The 19,423-nt window shown below is 30.7% G+C and overlaps 1 protein-coding gene across 1 annotated transcript; it reads right to left on the reverse strand.

Annotated features, from left to right (window-relative positions):
- Window positions 1-1,218: 1,218 nt before the first annotated feature.
- On the reverse strand, window positions 1,219-13,729 carry LOC129961411 (uncharacterized). The gene is made up of 5 exons (XM_056074987.1): window positions 13,478-13,729; window positions 11,276-11,405; window positions 7,124-7,263; window positions 1,653-1,752; window positions 1,219-1,394 (listed from the first exon to the last, which is right to left on the reverse strand). The coding sequence occupies exons 1-5, from the start codon at window positions 13,506-13,508 to the stop codon at window positions 1,259-1,261; spliced, it is 537 nt and encodes a 178-aa protein (XP_055930962.1). The 5' UTR covers window positions 13,509-13,729; the 3' UTR covers window positions 1,219-1,258.
- Between the last annotated feature and the right edge of the window lie 5,694 nt (window positions 13,730-19,423).

Below are 19,423 nucleotides of genomic sequence, written 5' to 3' on the forward strand. Positions count from 1 at the left end.
AAAGCAGTTTCAAAACTTTGCTCCGAAATTTCTTTCTGGTGCAGTATAGCCTACCTTTGGCTCTTGCACCATTAAACCCGAATAAACCAACCAACCGAAATTTCTTTCCATGATAATGGTTTAGATTTGAATCGTATTTAAATTATTCGGATTCACTTTTAAAGTTTATCCTTAAATATACACATGACATCTTCGCAATGGGCGTGTGTATAAAATCAGAAAAAGTAAAATTTGAAATCTTTGAAAAGCGTATTTTTTCTAGTTTTAAGATGACGTAAAAATGGTTCTTGTACAATAATAAGCTCTGAAATCATTGAGAAAAAAAAACGATTTTGATTCATTTTTAATGAAACCTCATTTGAAATGTACATAACTCTTTTTTAGAGAATAGTTACTACTTAAGAAATAATTATGTGAGAAACTGGCAGCTCTCACTCCAATAGTCCTTTCTATAAAGTATTTTGTGTGAATTTCTCATCTTGCATGCCCATTTTACAAACAGTATATTAGCCAATGAAAAGGGTCATAAAAACATTTAAAATTAATTTTGAGGAATTTAATTAGATTCATACACTACTTGATGATAAATAAGGTCTATTTTGGAACAGATCCTAAAATTTTCAAATTTTGTTAGGTGGCGAAGGTTTAACCTGAACCGGCATCTCTCTAAAATACTACCCAATATCAGTTGGAGGATGTTTCACGCTAGGGCTCAGATTTAGTCTGAGTTATGACCATATACATAATGAATTTTTAATTTACATCTTTAATTCACCATATACATCATGAATTTTTGGTATGATTGTCTCGGAACCGGAAACTGTTTGGTACTAAAGTCGTGATACTACCACTAAGTCACCATGGTACTCATCCATTCTAGTAAAATTTTTCTTTCTGTGGATTTTCGGGAGATAAATCCAATATCAACTAACTATTTCCTATTCTAATGCTTTGTAAAAATTTCTCACTCGTCAAATAATCTTATTTTGAATTTTGTATCACGTTTTTAGAGATCTAACATTTGGAGAGATCTTTTCAGTACTGCTTCCTTGACTCGATTGGATAATGTTGATATTGAGTCAGTATATCAATATACAAAAGAAATTTTATTTAAATTCAAAGAAATTTAATTAAAAAATTAATTTAATTTAATTTAAATTTTATTAAATTTTATTAAAATTTTATTAAAGAAAATTATTTAAATTAATTTTATTTAAATAAACATTTAAAATTATTTTATTTTCTTTATTACATAAATTTAGTCATCTCTTCTACAAAACACTTTATCCAGAGACAACATTGGCTGATACAATCCATTGAAAACATGTAAACTTTCTTCTCCGCACTTTTTTGTGATGTCGTTCAAAACACACTGCAAAACTGCGAAGTTGTATCTGAAAAAGGAATACAGACAGATTTAATTGACCTGACATCCATGGTGTAACACACACACACACACACACACACACACACACACACACACACACACACACACACACACACACACACACACACACACACACACACACACACACACACACACACAAAAAAAAAAACTTTTTTTTGCTGCAATAACTATCGTAAAAAAAACAAATATAGTTACATTTTTAAATTAGTTCAAATTAGTTCAACCAAGTAAAAATTCTACTTACGCACAAAATCCTCCAGCATCTTCTACAGTGAATTTTTTGCCACATACGTTGTATATGTCTTGAACTTCATGGTTTAGGCAAGGAACATTTCTTAAGAATTCTGCCAAAATATTTTTTAAAATTATTTTGGTTTGAATTTATAATCAGAGATGATTCAATTTGATAATGTACAGAAAAAAAAACAAGCAAACACATTACCAAAGAATGACTTAAAATGCATTTCGAAGTTTCTGAAATAATTAAATTAAATTCTTTATGAAATTGAACAAACTTCGTTTCAGATATTGTTTAAATAAACATAATATGGGTCAATTATATTATTTGTTTTCTAATATACGCAAGATTTATATTTAGGATTATTTGACTAAACTTTTAGATTTTCTCATATTATAAATTATAATTATTATAACGTTTATTTTAAAAACGTTTCATCAAAGGAAGCCTGCGTTAGAGAAAGCGCACTTAATATCAGTGAGGAAATGGTGATTTATATAAAGAAAACTGTGAAAAAAATGCTTTAAATACCGTTAATATTAGAATATGACATCAACATTTTTGAAAGAATATATTATCAGAATTACGCACCAAAAACAAAACAAAAACAAACAAACAAAAACACCCCGGCTATTTAACAATGAAAAATTTTAATTATATACATCTGGAACTAAACAAGAAGCAATCGAAATAGAGATGGATTGTTACTTTCATTTAAATGTAATTTAATGATGCTGTATATAGAATGCCTTTAGTAACTATTCATAGAAAATATCTTAAATAAACTTGTATAGTTTGAATCTTCCTTTGGAACGTTTTATATATATATATATATATATATATATATATTGCTCTTATATATATATATATATATATATATATATATATATATATATATATATATATATATATATATATATATATATATATATATATATATATATATATATATATAAGAGCAGGATAATGTTCTTGTACACTTTCTAGTAAAAATATTATCATCCCTCCCCCACATACAATCATGGATCATAAGTAAGGCCGCAAAGGCGTTGCATGGCATTGGCGAATAATAGTTATGAAATATTGATCTTGGGTATGGATCTAGCATTTTTACTGAATCTCTATTCTATATAGATTCAATAAAAACTGTGATCCTTAGCACTTTTTTGGCAAATAACTTCTGGCATTTGAAAATATTTCCCGAAAAACTGAATTTGTATTTTAGATGCGTTGTTTCCAACAGATTGATTTCAAATTTTTGAATTATCTTTCTCACAGACAGGTATAAAACCAAAAGTATGCTTTTCGAACTCGGGCAGATTAAAACATAAAGATTCTTCAAAATCTCGAATTCGAACTTTTCAGCGATGACAACTCTTTTTTTTTACTTTATATGCGAGAAAGTAAAAAGGTGTCGTGAAAACATTTTACATAAAACATTTACAGTAAAATAAATATCAAAAGTAGAATTTAAATTTACTGGAAAACTGATTGAAATAAGAATACTTAAGTAGTACTTTAATTTTTTAGTTAAATTTTTTTTTAAATAAATTCATGCAAATTAAATAATCTTCATTATAAATTCATATATTTATGCAAATTATTACCAATGAAATGTTAGTAGTAGTAATTGCCTTTTGTTGTTTTTAAAGGAATATTTTAGAATATTGATATGAACTTTATTTTTGAAATATTTTGTTAGTGCACATTATTTACAAAAAATAATCCATCAACTATTTATTTTTCATTCAAAATACTATGTCTGAATTTTTAAAAGATGCTACATTTTTTATTTTTGGAAGTTTTATTGAAATAAAAACACTTACACATCTGTTTTTATAATGTGAAGGCACGAAAATATATAAAATGTGATTTTTAAATTGCTTTACTATAAATAATCGCTTTCATTGACTAGTTCTTCGCTCCCTACGCTTGTCAGTAGTGGTGTGAATCTAGTTTATGTCAGCCAACTTTGAATTAACTATATTTTTAGACAACAGAAGAAAGTTCAATTTCAAATGATGATTCGTGCATAAAAAGCATAGAGCTTTCTGATTGTTAGTTAAATTACCAAAGTGATAAAATGAATTGGCGAAATCAGACCAGCTGTTGAGGTTGGGAGACTGTGTTGAAGTTTTCTCCATAGAGGATGCCCAGAGAAACAGAAGAGTGATGTTAGGTATTGGTGACAAATTTATAAGTTATAAATTTTTATATAAAATAAAAATGAGCGAAATTGTACCATTGTTTTTAAGAAGTTATGGTTCTTTGATTGTATCAATTGTTTTACATTTATAGATTTATTCATAAGCTTATACTATTCTGTGACTTTTTTGTTGTTTTTCAGGATTTCAGCCTTTTTCCTTATTAAATTGAACATTCAAGAAAGAAAAACAATTGCTGACTATCGAATGGAATTTGTAATTGATAAGTATTTCATATTGAAACACGATTAACCTTGATTAGGGTCTTTTTGTATCAATGTCATTAGACTTATATCATAACTAATGCATAAATGAACATTATAATAAAAGTTCTTGTTATTTTAAGTGTGCTTTCTATTGCATTGCATCTAAAACATGAAATAGGAAAACCATGAAAAAGATTGTAGGTTAGATTGCATTCATAACAATCGTGGATCACTTTAACATCATAATAAATATTTTCTTAGATTTGTTTCTATTACCATCTTTTAATTTAAAGAAAATTAATTTTTTAATATAAAAGAGATTTAAATAAGAATTAAATTCCATGAAAACGTTCGTTAAAAAAAGAAAAATAGCAAAGACGTATTAAATAATTTGCGGATTTGAAAGAAATCAGATCCTTAATAATTCCTAATTTTTCTAAATTTTTCTACCTATTTTCTCTTTGGATATTATCTCAAGAAGCATTTAATTAGTTATACTCGAAAGAATTACTTTGTGTCATGAAGTTCCATATATATTACGAGGTGGTTACTATTATATATATATATATATATATATATATATATATATATATATATATATATATATATATATATATATATATATATATACACACACTCATGTCCAAAATTAAGGTCACAAAAATGTTTTTCAAAGTAATTCTAAATAGCTACCAGTAAAATTTAAACAAATTATATTTTGTATATTGTGAAGGACCGGTAACATGATATTAACCTTTGTTGTGGGAAAAAAATGTTGTTTAGCATTAGTTTTTGAGGAACTACTGAAATTAGACCGTTTAGGCATCTGGGATTTTTGCCTGCAATTTTGTGAATATTGCATTAAAACATAAAATTTAACCTGTTTACAGTGAGAATGAGTTCTCATAATCGTTTCGACGATTCCTTGAGATGGAGAGCCGTTGGCAGGCTTGACGCAGGGCAGTCTCAGGTGTAGGTGGTTCAATGGTTACAAGTGGCACCGAAAGTGGTATTCAGGTAGTGGAATCAATTCCAAACAAGTGGTACTGTAAACAGGAAGGCCAGCCAAGGCTGTCACAGAGCAACGACACCTGCACAGGATCGCTATATGGCATTAAGCGCACGACGGCATAGGCTGACAACGGCTCCTCAACTTGCTCGTGACCTTGCTGCTGCGTTTGGAATAAGAATTTCCAGACAAACAGTATACAGACGTCTATTAGAGAGGTCCCTTTATGCCCGACGACCAGTTGAGTGCGTCCCTTTGACTGCATCCAACAGAAAAGCCCGGTTGTTCTGGTGCCGAAAACATCAGTCTTGGGCGCAGCAAGAATGGGGGTGTGTTGTTTTCAGCGATGAGTCGAGATTTACCACACAGAGTGACACTCGTCGAATCTTCAACTGGAGAGAGCGAGAAGCTCGCAATAATCCCTCCTACGTAAAAGAAATCGATAGATTTGGTGGCAGAGGAATCCTTGTCTGGAGTGACATAATGTTGGACAGTTATACACCAATATACGTCTTCGATGCGGGTACTGTCAATGCACATCGCTATAGGGATGAGATCCTTGAAGCATATGTGAGGTTGTTCCGGGGTGCTTTTGACCCAGACTTCATGTTTATGGAAGATAACGCTCGTCCACACAGATCCCAGATCATTGATGATTTTCTTGAGGAAGAGGATATTCGACGTATGGACTGTCAATCGAGGTCTCCGGATCTCAATCGTATTGAACATGTTTGGGATGGTCTCGGAAGAACCATTGCACAGCGTAACCCCTCTCCTAATACCCTCCAAGAGTTAAAAGCGGCGCTTTTGGAAGAATGGGCTTTGTTGCCCCAATCATTTATTGACACCCTCATAAACAGTATGAAAGCTCGTTATGAAGCCTGTATAGCAGTGCACGGTGGTCACACTCCAAATTAGACAGGCTTTTCCCGAGAAAAATGCTTTATCTCTGATTCATAATGTAACACTTTTTGATATAACCTGTTTCTTAATTCTTAATTAAAATCTTTTCGATTTTGTTATATGTCTATGTTCTTTCTTCCATTGTAGTGTACCTCTATGCCAAATTTCGTGGCAACACAGTGAATAGTTTTTCATTTTTCGCAGATTTTATGTTTGTGACCTTAATTTTGGACATGAGTGTATATATATATATATATATATATATATATATATATATATAATATTATGATTACAACAGAATTCTTAAAAAAAGGGTAAATTATATATGTATCTTGAAACAAAATTGATAAATATTATAGTCGGAATTGGCTAGAAAAAAACTAATGAGATCACAATAAAGATTTGATTTAAAAATTATTCTAAAAATGAGAAATGAAAATAAAAAAAATTACAATAAAAAGGGCAATAAAAATTTATTTTTATTCAGTATCAGTATCTAATAGTTTTAATGAATAATGCCTTTTATCAAATAACAAAGCATCATCTTAATGAAAAAAGTAATAATAATTATTATAAACAAATTTTGATAATTTTAAGGTAAAAGTTTGTTTTTTATTTCTAAATAAGTAATTCTAGCAAACTTGTTTCCCCCTCCTTGAATATATTTGTGCAATACCTTAAAAATATATAGTATAATTCACATTTAATGAATTCCAATTTTTTAAAAAAATGTTATATTTTGTAACATTTCTTTTGGCTGATTACATTAAATTAATAATTCACTTACAATTATTAACGACATTAGAAAAGAAAATATTTAACAAGCCAGAACTTTCCCTCCCAAATTTTACAGTTTTGAATTTGAATCAGCCAAAATGAATTTAATTGTAGTCTATACTTAATGTAAAAATAATTAAAAGATTGAGAAAAATGTCCAATTATAAACATTCAAATTAGTGAAGTTTCAGCCCAATAAGATGCCGGGAATAGAAACTATGTTTTATAATATAAAGTTGTCCATTTTAAAGTCCTCTTTTTTACTTCTTTCTGATAAAAGAAGTCACTTCGAGGAATTTCACTTATCAATGCAATTTTGTTCTACTCTTTCCTGTAAGATCAAATTCTTCGAAGAGCCATGTAAATTTTTTCACCTACTTGTACGAAAATCTGATTCGACGCATAATTTTCCGTAGAGCACTTTTGATTCTTTCAAATATCCCAAGAAGCTGGCATGCTCAGATGTCGGGCATCGCTCAATAAACGCAATTTGGCAATCCAGAATTTGCTCCACATCACTGAAAGATTTTAAGAGCAATCAATGAAGTTAGGATTTACGGAGCATAACACATACGCAAAAATAAATGGAGTCTTGAAAGCAATTTTTTTTTTTTTTTGAAAATGAAATTTTTCTATAAAGTAATACATTTTAACACGACTTCCACTGAAATATCGATCAAGTTTCGTTCCAATCAAATATCGTACGCATAACTTGATATTTATACTTTCCTCCGAAAAAACCTCCCAACTTTTTAACTACAAATTAGGAATCTACGAAGCATTACTCTAGTTCTGCTCTTTAGGAAAAGGAAGCAATCATTTTCTAGTGGAAACAGGTCATTTGATAGAGTCATGTGTAAAGCACAACTATAACTTATAACTTAGGATTTATAACTGCTTGTTTGCTAAATTGAAGCGTGCAGATTAAGAAACATCTAAGCAAGCATATTATTAAGTCTACTTGATTTAGTTTCCAATATACTTAATATCTTACTGAAATTTGTTCACAGGTTTCATAAAAAAAGTTCAATGAATTGAAGCCAGAGATTACAAACTCCTTATGACGTTGCTAAAGAATACGAAATATCAATAGACTTTTCATTCTTTAACATTTGACAGTGGAAGAAAACACGTGATTAAATATTTGCAGAAACAATGGAAAATGGTTTGAATTTCATTACAACAATGAAAAGTATTGCTACAAATTATTTATAAAAATATTTTTCATTAATATTATCAAAATAAGGAGAAAAATATTTAACAATAAATTAGTACCATTAAAAACAAAATTTTTTGAATCTGAAAAATGTTTTTCCAGTATCAATTTTTGCTGACATTTCGGGAAGTTCCCAACAAAAAAAGGCATAAATCTTGCTTATTTTCTTAGTTAATTAAAGTTTTAAAAACTGTATTTGCTCCAAAGTGTCCATTCACTTTTTTCAATTAAGCTCCTCCTTGGTTCCAATAATTTCTTCAACAGTGTACCAACAGATATGCTTATATTCGCTTTTATTATTAAAAAAAATGATATGAACGTTAGTTATTTCAGTGTGCCTTTACTTTCTTTTCCGTTTTATTTCAACCATCTGCGATCAAGGTATCAACAATTTTGCCTTAAGTGTAAGCAAAAGACGTATTTTTTACTAATACATATTATAAATATGTTCATTTTTAAAAGTGAAATTTGGACTATATTCACAAATTTTGAAAAATGTAATATTTTTTAAATTGCCTGTCAAATCTTCTATCCAATGCTTTTGTGAAGGATGTTCCAAAACAAACTTTCAGCAGTATTCATATTCATTATAAGGCAATCAAGAATTTAATGGCAACAATTTGGACTTGTGCGATTCAACTCTTATAAGAAAGACCATTTACAATCGGTTGGCGTGGAAGTGGCGTAGCGGCTGGAGGCAAAGAGGTCAATGCTTGGAAACACCAAGTAGAGAAAATGTTAATACGTTTATGTTACTTTTTAAAGGAAGAGTGCCGAGGGTTCCATTTATCTTTGTCAAGCCAGTAATGATATCTGAGAAGACGGAGTGGGGCAAGAAAACATAGTGCGCCATTTGCTACACATTCAGGCAAAGTTCTCATCTCATTTTTTCTCCTCTTTAACTTGTTATAATGAAGAACAGATGCTACTGTTCTATGCTACGGATAACTCTTCTTCCTCTCACCTCGAAAACAATGGAATGAGACTGCATTTATCATAACCGACATGAAAATGTATCGAATTCTAGCATGCAGAACTTTGTGACGAATAGAGCTTCGTGTAAAAATATACAAGAAGTGAAATTATTATCTTTTAATAATTTGCTACGTAATATCTTCGCAGTCATAAATAAATACAACATAATCTTCCCTTATATTAATTTTTACCGAGCCAAAATACAGTTCATCTTCTGTTTTTCAGTGCAGATTTTCTTAGGCAGAAAATATCAGTGTCGTAATCATAGAATGGTAAGACTGGTATCATATCAAGGACACAATGTGTTTGGGGGCTCAAAGGATTTTGCATGCAGTATAGTATGCAATTGTTACTGCCACCTTATTGCCATGACGCTGAATTTTGAACCAGTAAATTTGATTACAGAAATGAAGCTTTGAAATAAAATTTCTCGATTGTGATTTATTGCTAATTTACAAAAATAAAACCAGGTTTCGTTAAAATAATAAGAAAATTAATACTAAATTATTTCTTAGTTTTCGTTAATTATAAATTTCTTTAAAATCAATTTTTACAATAAAGAGTAACTAAGCCCCTCAAGAAATGAAGCGCTAATATAACTTAAAAAGCTATATAACTATAAAAAGCTGAGTTCAATTTCTAACATTAGGTAGAGAAAGGGTCACAACCCCTTAGTTAATATAAAAGAATCCCAAACCCATTTAGAATACCTAGCCAAAAATATATATATATATATCGAAAAAATAAGAGCATTAATATAAAAGGGCATCATTCCTAAACATTAGCTAGCCCTGTCATGCTATCAAGTTACACCACTGAATGACACTAAAAAATTTAAGTAAATAGCGTGTTTCAGATATCGAAATTCAAAGGCTGCATGCCATCAAAATCTTTCTTTTCGAATATATCTAAAAATACCAGCATTATCAGTTTTGGTGATATGCAGTATATTGTCGTGAAACCATATTGTGAGTGGTATAGTTCTGCAATATGAACTTGCACCACCCGTCAATCTTCCAGCTGTTTCATTTTTGTAAGATGACCATGGCTGCACAGACTGATTCAAAATTCCTCTCACGAACTGTTTGGGCTGATAGAAAGAATCAAAACAAGCAAGAATTACATAGATCAGAAATATCATTTGTAGAATCGGGAGATGGGAGTCGATAAATGAATAAGTCATGAAGCGATGCACTCTGAAGATATTTTATACTTTGACAGTACGCACGCAAGTCTTATTTTGCAATAATCTCTCAAGCTCGCAATCATGCACGCTTCTCAACAGCAAGGCATAGATTGACGGAACAGAGCGATGGAGGATCTTGTGATAGATCGGGGAATCCATTATCTCAATATTCGTAAATTGTTCTTCCAACGTAGTCCGGACTTGGAAAAATGACTGGTGATGAAATCCAGATAAAGCTTCCTCGAACTAAACCAGCTGGTATGTCGGGCCATGCTTTCTTTTGCGATTTTCGCTCGTTGTTAGATTTCTTCTTCTAATAGGCGTTGGATTTTAAATCAATATGCAATGTCCCGTCGTAGTAATATGCAAAGTATATAGTGTCAGCGTAGCATATTAAAAGTAGTTTTTCCAATTTAATGTATGTTTATTCGGTTTTAATCCCTTTATATATCAATACTCACAAACACTAACACAATTTCCTGAAATCAAAAACTTTATTTTTTGCTATCAATTGTTTTTCATGTCAGCATCATTAAGCTAGTAAGTTCAGAGAATTGAAAAAAAAAAAAAAAAAAAAAGTGCGCCGGAAAGTGAAAATGCAAAAATGTAGAAATTTTTGAAACCATAAGATGTCGAAAAAATTATTTAACATAAACCTGAAACAAAAAATCAAATTTATTAAATTTGGAAATTCAATTATTTAATTATTCGAAATGACGTTAAAATGTTGTGCCATAAAAATAAAAATGAAAATCTGACTCTCTCATATTTAATGTCAAAGTGATTAACAATAAACACCCGCTTTCATTGAAGTGAATTTTAATAAATAAGAAAGCTGAAAAACTAAAATGATGAAAATTTTAAATTCTGTATTATAGATTTTCCTCCTTTTTCTGTCTTTCATTTGATTTCACATGAAATAAACTATTTAAATAACCAAGATCATGCATGGAACTTAGCTCTCTCATTTTAATTTATATTTCTTTATGAACCAGAATAAGCGAATGTTTGTTCATACATTTTTACTTTGAGTTCCAAAGTTTGAAGAATGAGGCCTGAACGTATAAATCATGCAATCCTCCGTTTTAAACGGGCAATGTTGAAGCTAGATTATTTACAAAAGAAAGCAAATAAAGCTGAAATAAAATTATACCTGCATGCCTTGTTAAGCTCGATTTCGTTTTCCGGCCATGTTTTCCCAATCCATTCTTTATCTCCTAAACTTCCACATTTCAAAGATTCTTCTTGAGAACACGTTGGGGAGGCTGTAGTTGTAGCAATGCCTAGTTAAAAAAAATGAAATTTTATAAGACCCTAAGTAAAAATAAATTTTATTCTATTTGTTTTTTTAAAGGTAAGGTAAGCTGTAGCGATCGATTCTGTCTTAATGTATTGGTTGATTTAGGTTTAATGGCAAAAGAGCAAAAAAAAAAAAAAAAAGCCATACTGCACTAAGCATATGGTTTGAAATGAAATGCATAAGGGTTGCTTGTTTAGTGTGGTTTGTTATCTTGCTGTTTTCTTTGTAGCTAGTACGCCATAGGAACCGCTCATCTTTTTTCTACGTCGTAACCATTATAGTTGTATGTCAGTGCTCATATTCATTGCTTGGTTTGTTTGTTCCAATTTTGTTTTGTTTTTTTAAAAATAAAAATCGTTCTTTTAATCTTGGTTGTTGTTATAATAAATCGTTGGTTCATTTTATTAATTCTTCAATTTTCTACAATGGAATTTCAATCTACTCATCTGCAATCTGTGGCTCATTTTGTACCGAGATTCGTAGTACAAAGAAAAGATTCCAATGAGAATTCCCATCAAACGATTAGATTCAATAGGTCTATAAATTCATTGTGCAGACCGCACAACAAATATTATTGATCTTTCTTGCGCTTTTGGATTATCAGGTTAACATACACGTGGAAAGAAAAACAAACAAACAGACAGACTTGAATTAAAATTGCGATTAATAATAAAAGTCTATATATTTCAAAAGGTATACTGAAATTCCTTTCTTTAACTTAATTCGTTCGAGTTATCGCTTTCACATATGCATGAATGGGTAGTCAGATAAATAGTCCATCCTTCTTTAAATGGATTCAAATTTTACCAAACTTCTACAATTTCACAAGCAAAGCCATGTGACAAATCTTATGCATTCAGTTTGGATGCATTTCTGACATATCGTTTTCGCCTTACACCCACAATTTTATATGGGTCACATATGTGACCCAGAAATTGATAGAAATATACAATTTTAGATATGAATATCTTATACTAAGTGTCATATGCCTAGTTTATTGCGCTTTCGATTTATTTTGTGATGTAGTTGATGTATGGCCCGAAACCGGACTAATGGGACTCATTTGACCCGAGGGAAATTTACAACATGGAGATTTATCAAAAATTCGAGTTCGAGTTATGATTACACTACTTTTTTTCGTATTCGAAAATATGAAAATAACAATATCAGGGAAAAAATACAGTAACTTAATAATTTTCATTGCTTGAATTATTAAACAACTTTTGACAAATTATGTGGCATTTTAATGTAGCTTATATCAGTGTTCACTTGAAACACGTTAAATGTACAACACCAATTTGATTTTAGAATCTTTTGTGTATTTTGCAAAAGCAGAGAAAATGTGGAAATGTTAATGACTATTATGAGAAAATGTTAATTGACATGCATTGTTAGACTGTTATACGGCTGTGACATCATAAGTAATGGCTGCATTGAGCGTATGTACATAAAATAAACATTAAAAATCCCAAAATGAAATAAAAGTTTAGTAATTTAAAAAAATCAATTTAAAATTTTCTGTGCTTTAAGCATTTATAGGGGAACTGAGTTCATTTTTATAAAGAGAACTTTCAAGGCAGAAATCTATTTTAAATTTATATCCAGTGTGTGAAAAGATATATGCAAATGTCTTACAATTTTAAGAAACACTTTATACCTCGCATTTAAAATACAAAAAATATCATTATTTTAGAATTTATATTGAATATGATGTTATAATTTTAAAATTTTATTAAGTTTTAAAATTACAAGTTAAAATTTGCACTTACGATCGGCAGATTACAGCACGATAATCTTAAAATAGCAAAGAAAATGCAAATTTTAATATGTTTTATTTTTATGAAATAGCTTCATTTAATCAAGTAAGAATGTCAGGTTTAGGGATTATCGAGTTCAGCGGGAGTTGTCGAAATCGAAGGATGAGAGTAATGCCGTCTTAGGAGGCGAAAGGGACACAATCCCTCAGTTAATATAAAAGACCTGCATAGAACGCTGAGCATCAAAGAAAATATTATACCTTAAAAAATAAGATAATAAACATTAGACATCACTTACCTAGAAGTAATATAAATAGTAATTTATTCATTTTTAAAATATTCAGATTTTCACAGATTATTCCCCACGTTTTGATAGAAAAAATGCCGAGAAGAAAAGAATGTGTTATCACTGAGCATGTGTCGAGTCTGCAGTCATGAATCAACTGAAATCGGCTTTTAAAACACCTGTTCTTAACTCAAAAATCACAGAAAGAAATTACAGATTTTTTACCCTTTAAAATACCACCCTTTCATTCTACATTCACTAGTTAGTGATATAATTCTTATCACCAAGTAACAGAGCTGTTTTTTTTTTTTTTTTTTTTTTTTTTTGCATTGTTCACAACAAGAATAGATTATCGTGAATTTCCGTATCGTTTTCTTCCTGTACATATGATAAAACTAAAATAGTCGGAACTTTTATTTTCATTAAGATAGAGGTTTCGATTGTTTTCTACAAATTGTGGTAAAAGTTATTGCATTAAAATCAACAAATTTTCAAGGAAAAATATTTTACTTTTTCATCTATAGAATATAGAGAATATTATAATCGTCAAAAAATTCGACATATCGATTTCAATAAATTACTATGCTTTGGTCCTCCTTTATTCAGAAATTTTTTTCCCTCAAATTGTGTTGTGTGTGAAAAATCTACTCAAAAACGCAGAAAGTTAGACGGATGGAATTTGGCATAGTGTCTTAAAATTAAGATTGTATATTTCCCTTCGATTCCTAAAATTTCGAAATCAGCTTGATCTTGCTATACATTTTGAGAATCTGAATACAAGAATTCCAAAACAGAATAGGAGGGTTGAAGTTTAGAATATAAAGGCTGATTCAAACTAAAGTATCCCTGCTTTGGACGCCCTGGTGAAAGAACCAGTCGACGTGATGCCTTCATGTTTGGAGGAGAGACATTTCAGACAATGGGAAATTGACTGGTGCAATAAAAAAGAAATTAATTCAAATAACAGCTGTTAGGTGAAATGTAGTGCTGCTATCGGTTTCAGATAATGAATATGAAACTTGACACCAAAAATAAAGGATAGAATACGAGGTAAAAATGTAATAAAGTTTACTACACATCACAAACTTTCGGAATACAGAAATTTCATTGATAGTAAGAAACACAAGACCACACAAACAGCAAACAAAAGTTTCACAGATGAATTTCAATGTGCTCATCTTGCTTCAGGGCTAACATGTTACACGCTGTTTTAAATATGATTAACAGTGGCAGGTAACAGATCGGGTTCCATGTTGCGTACATACAAGAGGATCTGGTTCTTTAAATTGACCAGATTACGTACGTTTCCCCGATAATTTTATTTTTGAGGTAACCACAAAGTCAAAAAGCATAAGGTATAAGATCAAGTGAGTATGGAGGCCATTTTGTAGGAAATGCACGTCTGATAATGCAATCCTCAGTAAAATAACTTCGCGCAGCAATTGTTGAACCACATGTGCTATGTGAGGAGGAGCACCATGTTGTTAGAATATTGTTGTAGTGAGGTATCCAGTTGCTGGAGTTCTGGAATGACAAGAGTTTACAGCATATTCTCTATAACGTGTTGTGGTTGCGGAACAGGTTGTTGGTTCTTGTGGTATGATTCTCTCAAAGAAAAATGGCCCATTCAAAATGTTCGCAGTGAAGCCGATCCAAACGGTAATATGAGGTGAATGCAAGGGCATTTGTTGAACCTTGTGGGGATTCGCAGTGTACCAGATACGGCAGCTTTGGGTGTTCACTGTTCCGCACATGTGAATGTGACCTCATCGATACATAGGATGTTCCACGGTCAATTCTGTTCCACCTATAATCCGTACCAAGAAAGTTAAAGTGAAAGTTTCACGAAGATCGTTATCGGCAGTTTTAACTCTTGCAGGCGATGAATCTTACACGGATAGACATCGAGTGTCATCTGCATGCACTTCCAAACTGTAGTATATAGCAACTCCAGTTGTCTTGATGCGGTGCAAATACTCGATGTCCCTGCTGTGTCCGAATAGGCTTGCTCAACGACAGAGGTTGGGACGTCTTTAATCACCTGCGGTATCCGTGTTTTACGTCCACGGTCTGCTTTAACAGCAAACGTTTGACCATTCATCGCAGAGCGTAAGATGTTATTGCACCCGTATACAAAGATTTCTGTCCTTGGTATAAGCGAAGCACTTTGACACCGTTATTGCTATTTTGGTAAAATAACTTTGGTAGCGATGCACGTTCCGACAAAGAGAGAACCATCGTCATGACCTAAGAAGGTTCACCTATACCTGAGCTGTACGCCCAGCTTTTTATCTGTTACAGACGGTCTTTTATTCACCTATTATGCAAATTTTGTTCTCCAGTAGGCTCACAATGTCGAATATTCGAATTTTCATCTAACTAGCGAAATTTGTGCGTTAGTAATGGAATTTATTACAGATACCTCACATTCTGTTGTTTATTGTTGGTGTCATATTTCTTATTTATTACCTTAAACCGATCGCAAAGCTACATTTTATCTAGCGGCCTTTTTTTTTTTCAAGCATTTTTTTTACTGCATTAATCAATTTCTCATGGCCTGGAATGTGTATATGAAGGCGATATAGAATATGAATTCGAATATTGAAAGAAGAATATCCAAATATGAAGGCGTCACGTCAACTGTCCTCTCACCAGGGCGCACTAAACATGGTTACTTTAATTTGAATCGCCCTGTACCTGACCACTTACAACCATTATTTTCATCATCTTTTATCATTATCATTTATCTACATCTATTATGTACATCATTTATTTGATATTGGTCTGGGGGGGGTAGGCGATTTGTGTTTTAACTTTAGTTTGAATCACCCTGTACTTCTGATTACTAGTATTTTAGATGAATACCAAATTTTGGATTTAATTTGTCTGTGAAGTTGACTGTTAGTGAATTTATTTATCTGAACCTGTGTAAACCATAAAATAGCTGGATGAGTGCATCGCATAGACGAGCTAGAGATGAGTGCATTTTTCAAAAATTATAAATCGCCTAATTCTGAAATTAATACATCAACTAGTATATTTTTTTGCCTCTACTTAAGTATGATAGTTTAAAAATAAAGCATGATGCATTACAGTTTTGTCTATTTAAGTGGAACTGTTGCAGCCGCCTTTTTTTACAAAAATACTATTGAAAATGCTTTGATAACATTGTGACTTAAATTTAAAATAAAATCACTTGAAAAGAAAAGGAATCATTTCATTTTGCATCTTCAGTTTATATTTAATTTTTTTTCACAAAATTCATTTTTAAAATTTTAACCATTTTTTCCGAGCATGAATATTTTTTGTTTCGTAACATATTTGTAGACTGACTAAGACATATTTCACAAAACTGCGCAGAGATTTGCAGATACGTTTATTATTAAAATTAATATAATATCTTAATTGTTAATTATTAAATGGGAAAATTTAATTGCAGCTAATTAGTCCCGCTTGCTGTTTTCAAGTACAGATAAATTGAAAGATCTACCTTAAATTAAAAAAAAAACAATTAGTATTATTTTAAACATGATGGCTATGAAGTATCTGACATAGAGAAATATCTATACGAAATTTTTATTCTCGCTTTGCATTTCATTAGTTATTATCAAATTTCCAAAATATTAAAGGTACAAATTTGAAATTTTGACACAATGAGTAGGAGAATAAAAGTAGTGAACTAATCTAATAAAATAACAATTGATGCTTAGATCAAATTTAAGCTAAAATGTTATCTATTATTTAGTTCTGGCATCAAAATTATTGAATCATGCTAAATTTTTCGGATCCGATCACAAAAGAAATTAACCAAGTTTCCTGATTATACGACTCAATTCAACTAAAAATATGCCATGTAAAACTATAAAAGAAAATTGGTGTTGCCTAGAACTGAACATTTTTTTTTTCATTTTCCTTCAGTACATAGAAAATTTTTATATGATTTATGAAAGAAATTATTTACCCTAATTACTGCGTAATATTTATCCTACGTTACTTCATCTCGAAATATATTTATTATTTTGAGTGCATTTTAAATTTTTCTTATTAAATAATAAAATTTGTACTGCGAGTGGTTCATTTTTTAAATAGAGATTCAGCTTCAGCGTTAACTTTACAAAATTTTTTATAATATTTAATATCGCAGTTCTATATATGACTAACGCTGAAATTTTTTGCCTAAATATTCATTATTTGATCAGAATGTGTTAAATGAAAAGAAATATTTCAAATTCATTTGTGTACAGAATATTCTGTGTTAAACAGAATGAAAATATTCTTATTTCGAGTCCTTTCATGAAAGGTCTTGCATATTTTTTCCGCAAGAAATCTTGCCAGTTGTACCAATGCTCCATATTCACAATGAAAATTTCAAATTGAATTAAAGATACGCTTTTAGTAATTTAAGGAGATTTTGATCTATTTTGTTGCAAATTATTATATGTTATATAACAGTGATATAAAACGTGCAAATGTTTTGGGATAATTCCATATGTATCATTAAAAGAAATTAAAAATTTGGGAAATGGAAATAGAAATTAATTAAAACGATTTAAGATTGCTTCTAATACAGTGGAAAAAAATCAAAATACAATGGAATGCGCCAGAAATTTATATTTTGGAAGAGATGCAAAAATAGTTACATTTGCCGTTGTTATAAAATTGTTTATTAAAAAAAGTTCATTTTGGTTCTGAAAAATTATGTTTGTTACCTTCGCAATGACATGCGACATTTTATATTAGCAATTTTTAATACATTCTTTGCCTAAAAAATTTATCGCATATAAAAAAGCATCAATAAAATGGTAGAAATTATCCATCCCAATTTCCAGTAAAAAAAGGTTTGATATTTTCTAAAATCAAACACACTCTTACATTAAATGGACTCTTGGATTTTATCTCTGTTCGGATTCTCACCGGATGCAACAGATGAAAAAAATCTCACACACCCTCACCGACGCTATATTTCAGCTTCTGAATCGCACCGGTGACGACAGTGCCATTTTCAGAGAATGACAAGCCTTTGCGTTAAATCTAGACCATTGAAGAATTGTAACACAAGAGTATTAGATGCTTCTGCGAAGAATATTAGAATTTTAAAAGTGCAGCGTTTAATCTGCACGGTAGTACTAGCTCATGATAATTATGCGCCCCTACCATCAGCCGATTTTTAATGCTGTGATGGGTGTTTCTTTGAAAATTTGAATTTCCTGAAAACGAACCTGAAGACTATTCAACATTATTTATGAAATCAATGTGACTATTTAGCTCCAAGTATTTTTACCCTAATTTTCACAGACTGGCGTAATGCCAAAAAAGGCATTTTTCAAATTCGGAGAGGTCTGGAACGTGGAGATTTGAAAAAATCTCGGGTTCATTTTTTTAACCACTACAGTGGTTTTTCTTTACTTCGTATTCGAGAGCGTAATAAAGGAGTAACAAGAGAAAGAATGTGCTTGTGATGGGGCTCTAGAAACAGATTATATATAGAACTTCAAATATTGCAAGGAATATTTTGGAAGGTAAGATTGTGGACTTCAGAACGATTTTCTAAATTTTAAAAACAAAAAAAATCTGCAGCATTTTTTGTTGGGGCCACGGCGTCAAATATATATATTTTAAAATTGAAAAAATTGTTTTTAAGGATATCACCTCAATTGTTACAACTAATTTTTTTGTCAACTGTTAATTCAATTTTCAAAAATGTTTAAACATATTTCACAGCAATATATTTCTTTTAGTGAAACTCCCATCTTCTTTTTTATACAAATATTTTTTCCTGGATTTTTTTTTTCATTTTTGTTAACCACTTGCGGTGGAAAGACATGCCACGAATGTCAAATTGTTTTTGTTACAGAATTGCCAATAATGTGCTACACATACCAGCAGGCAATTATCACTGATGTGAAAATGTTCGCGACGTCGACTGAGAAGGTTTTCGGGAATACGGTTTAGAGAAGC

Source organism: Argiope bruennichi, chromosome 2 (assembly GCF_947563725.1).
Source record: "Argiope bruennichi chromosome 2, qqArgBrue1.1, whole genome shotgun sequence".
NCBI classification, from domain to species: Eukaryota; Metazoa; Arthropoda; class Arachnida; order Araneae; family Araneidae; genus Argiope; species Argiope bruennichi.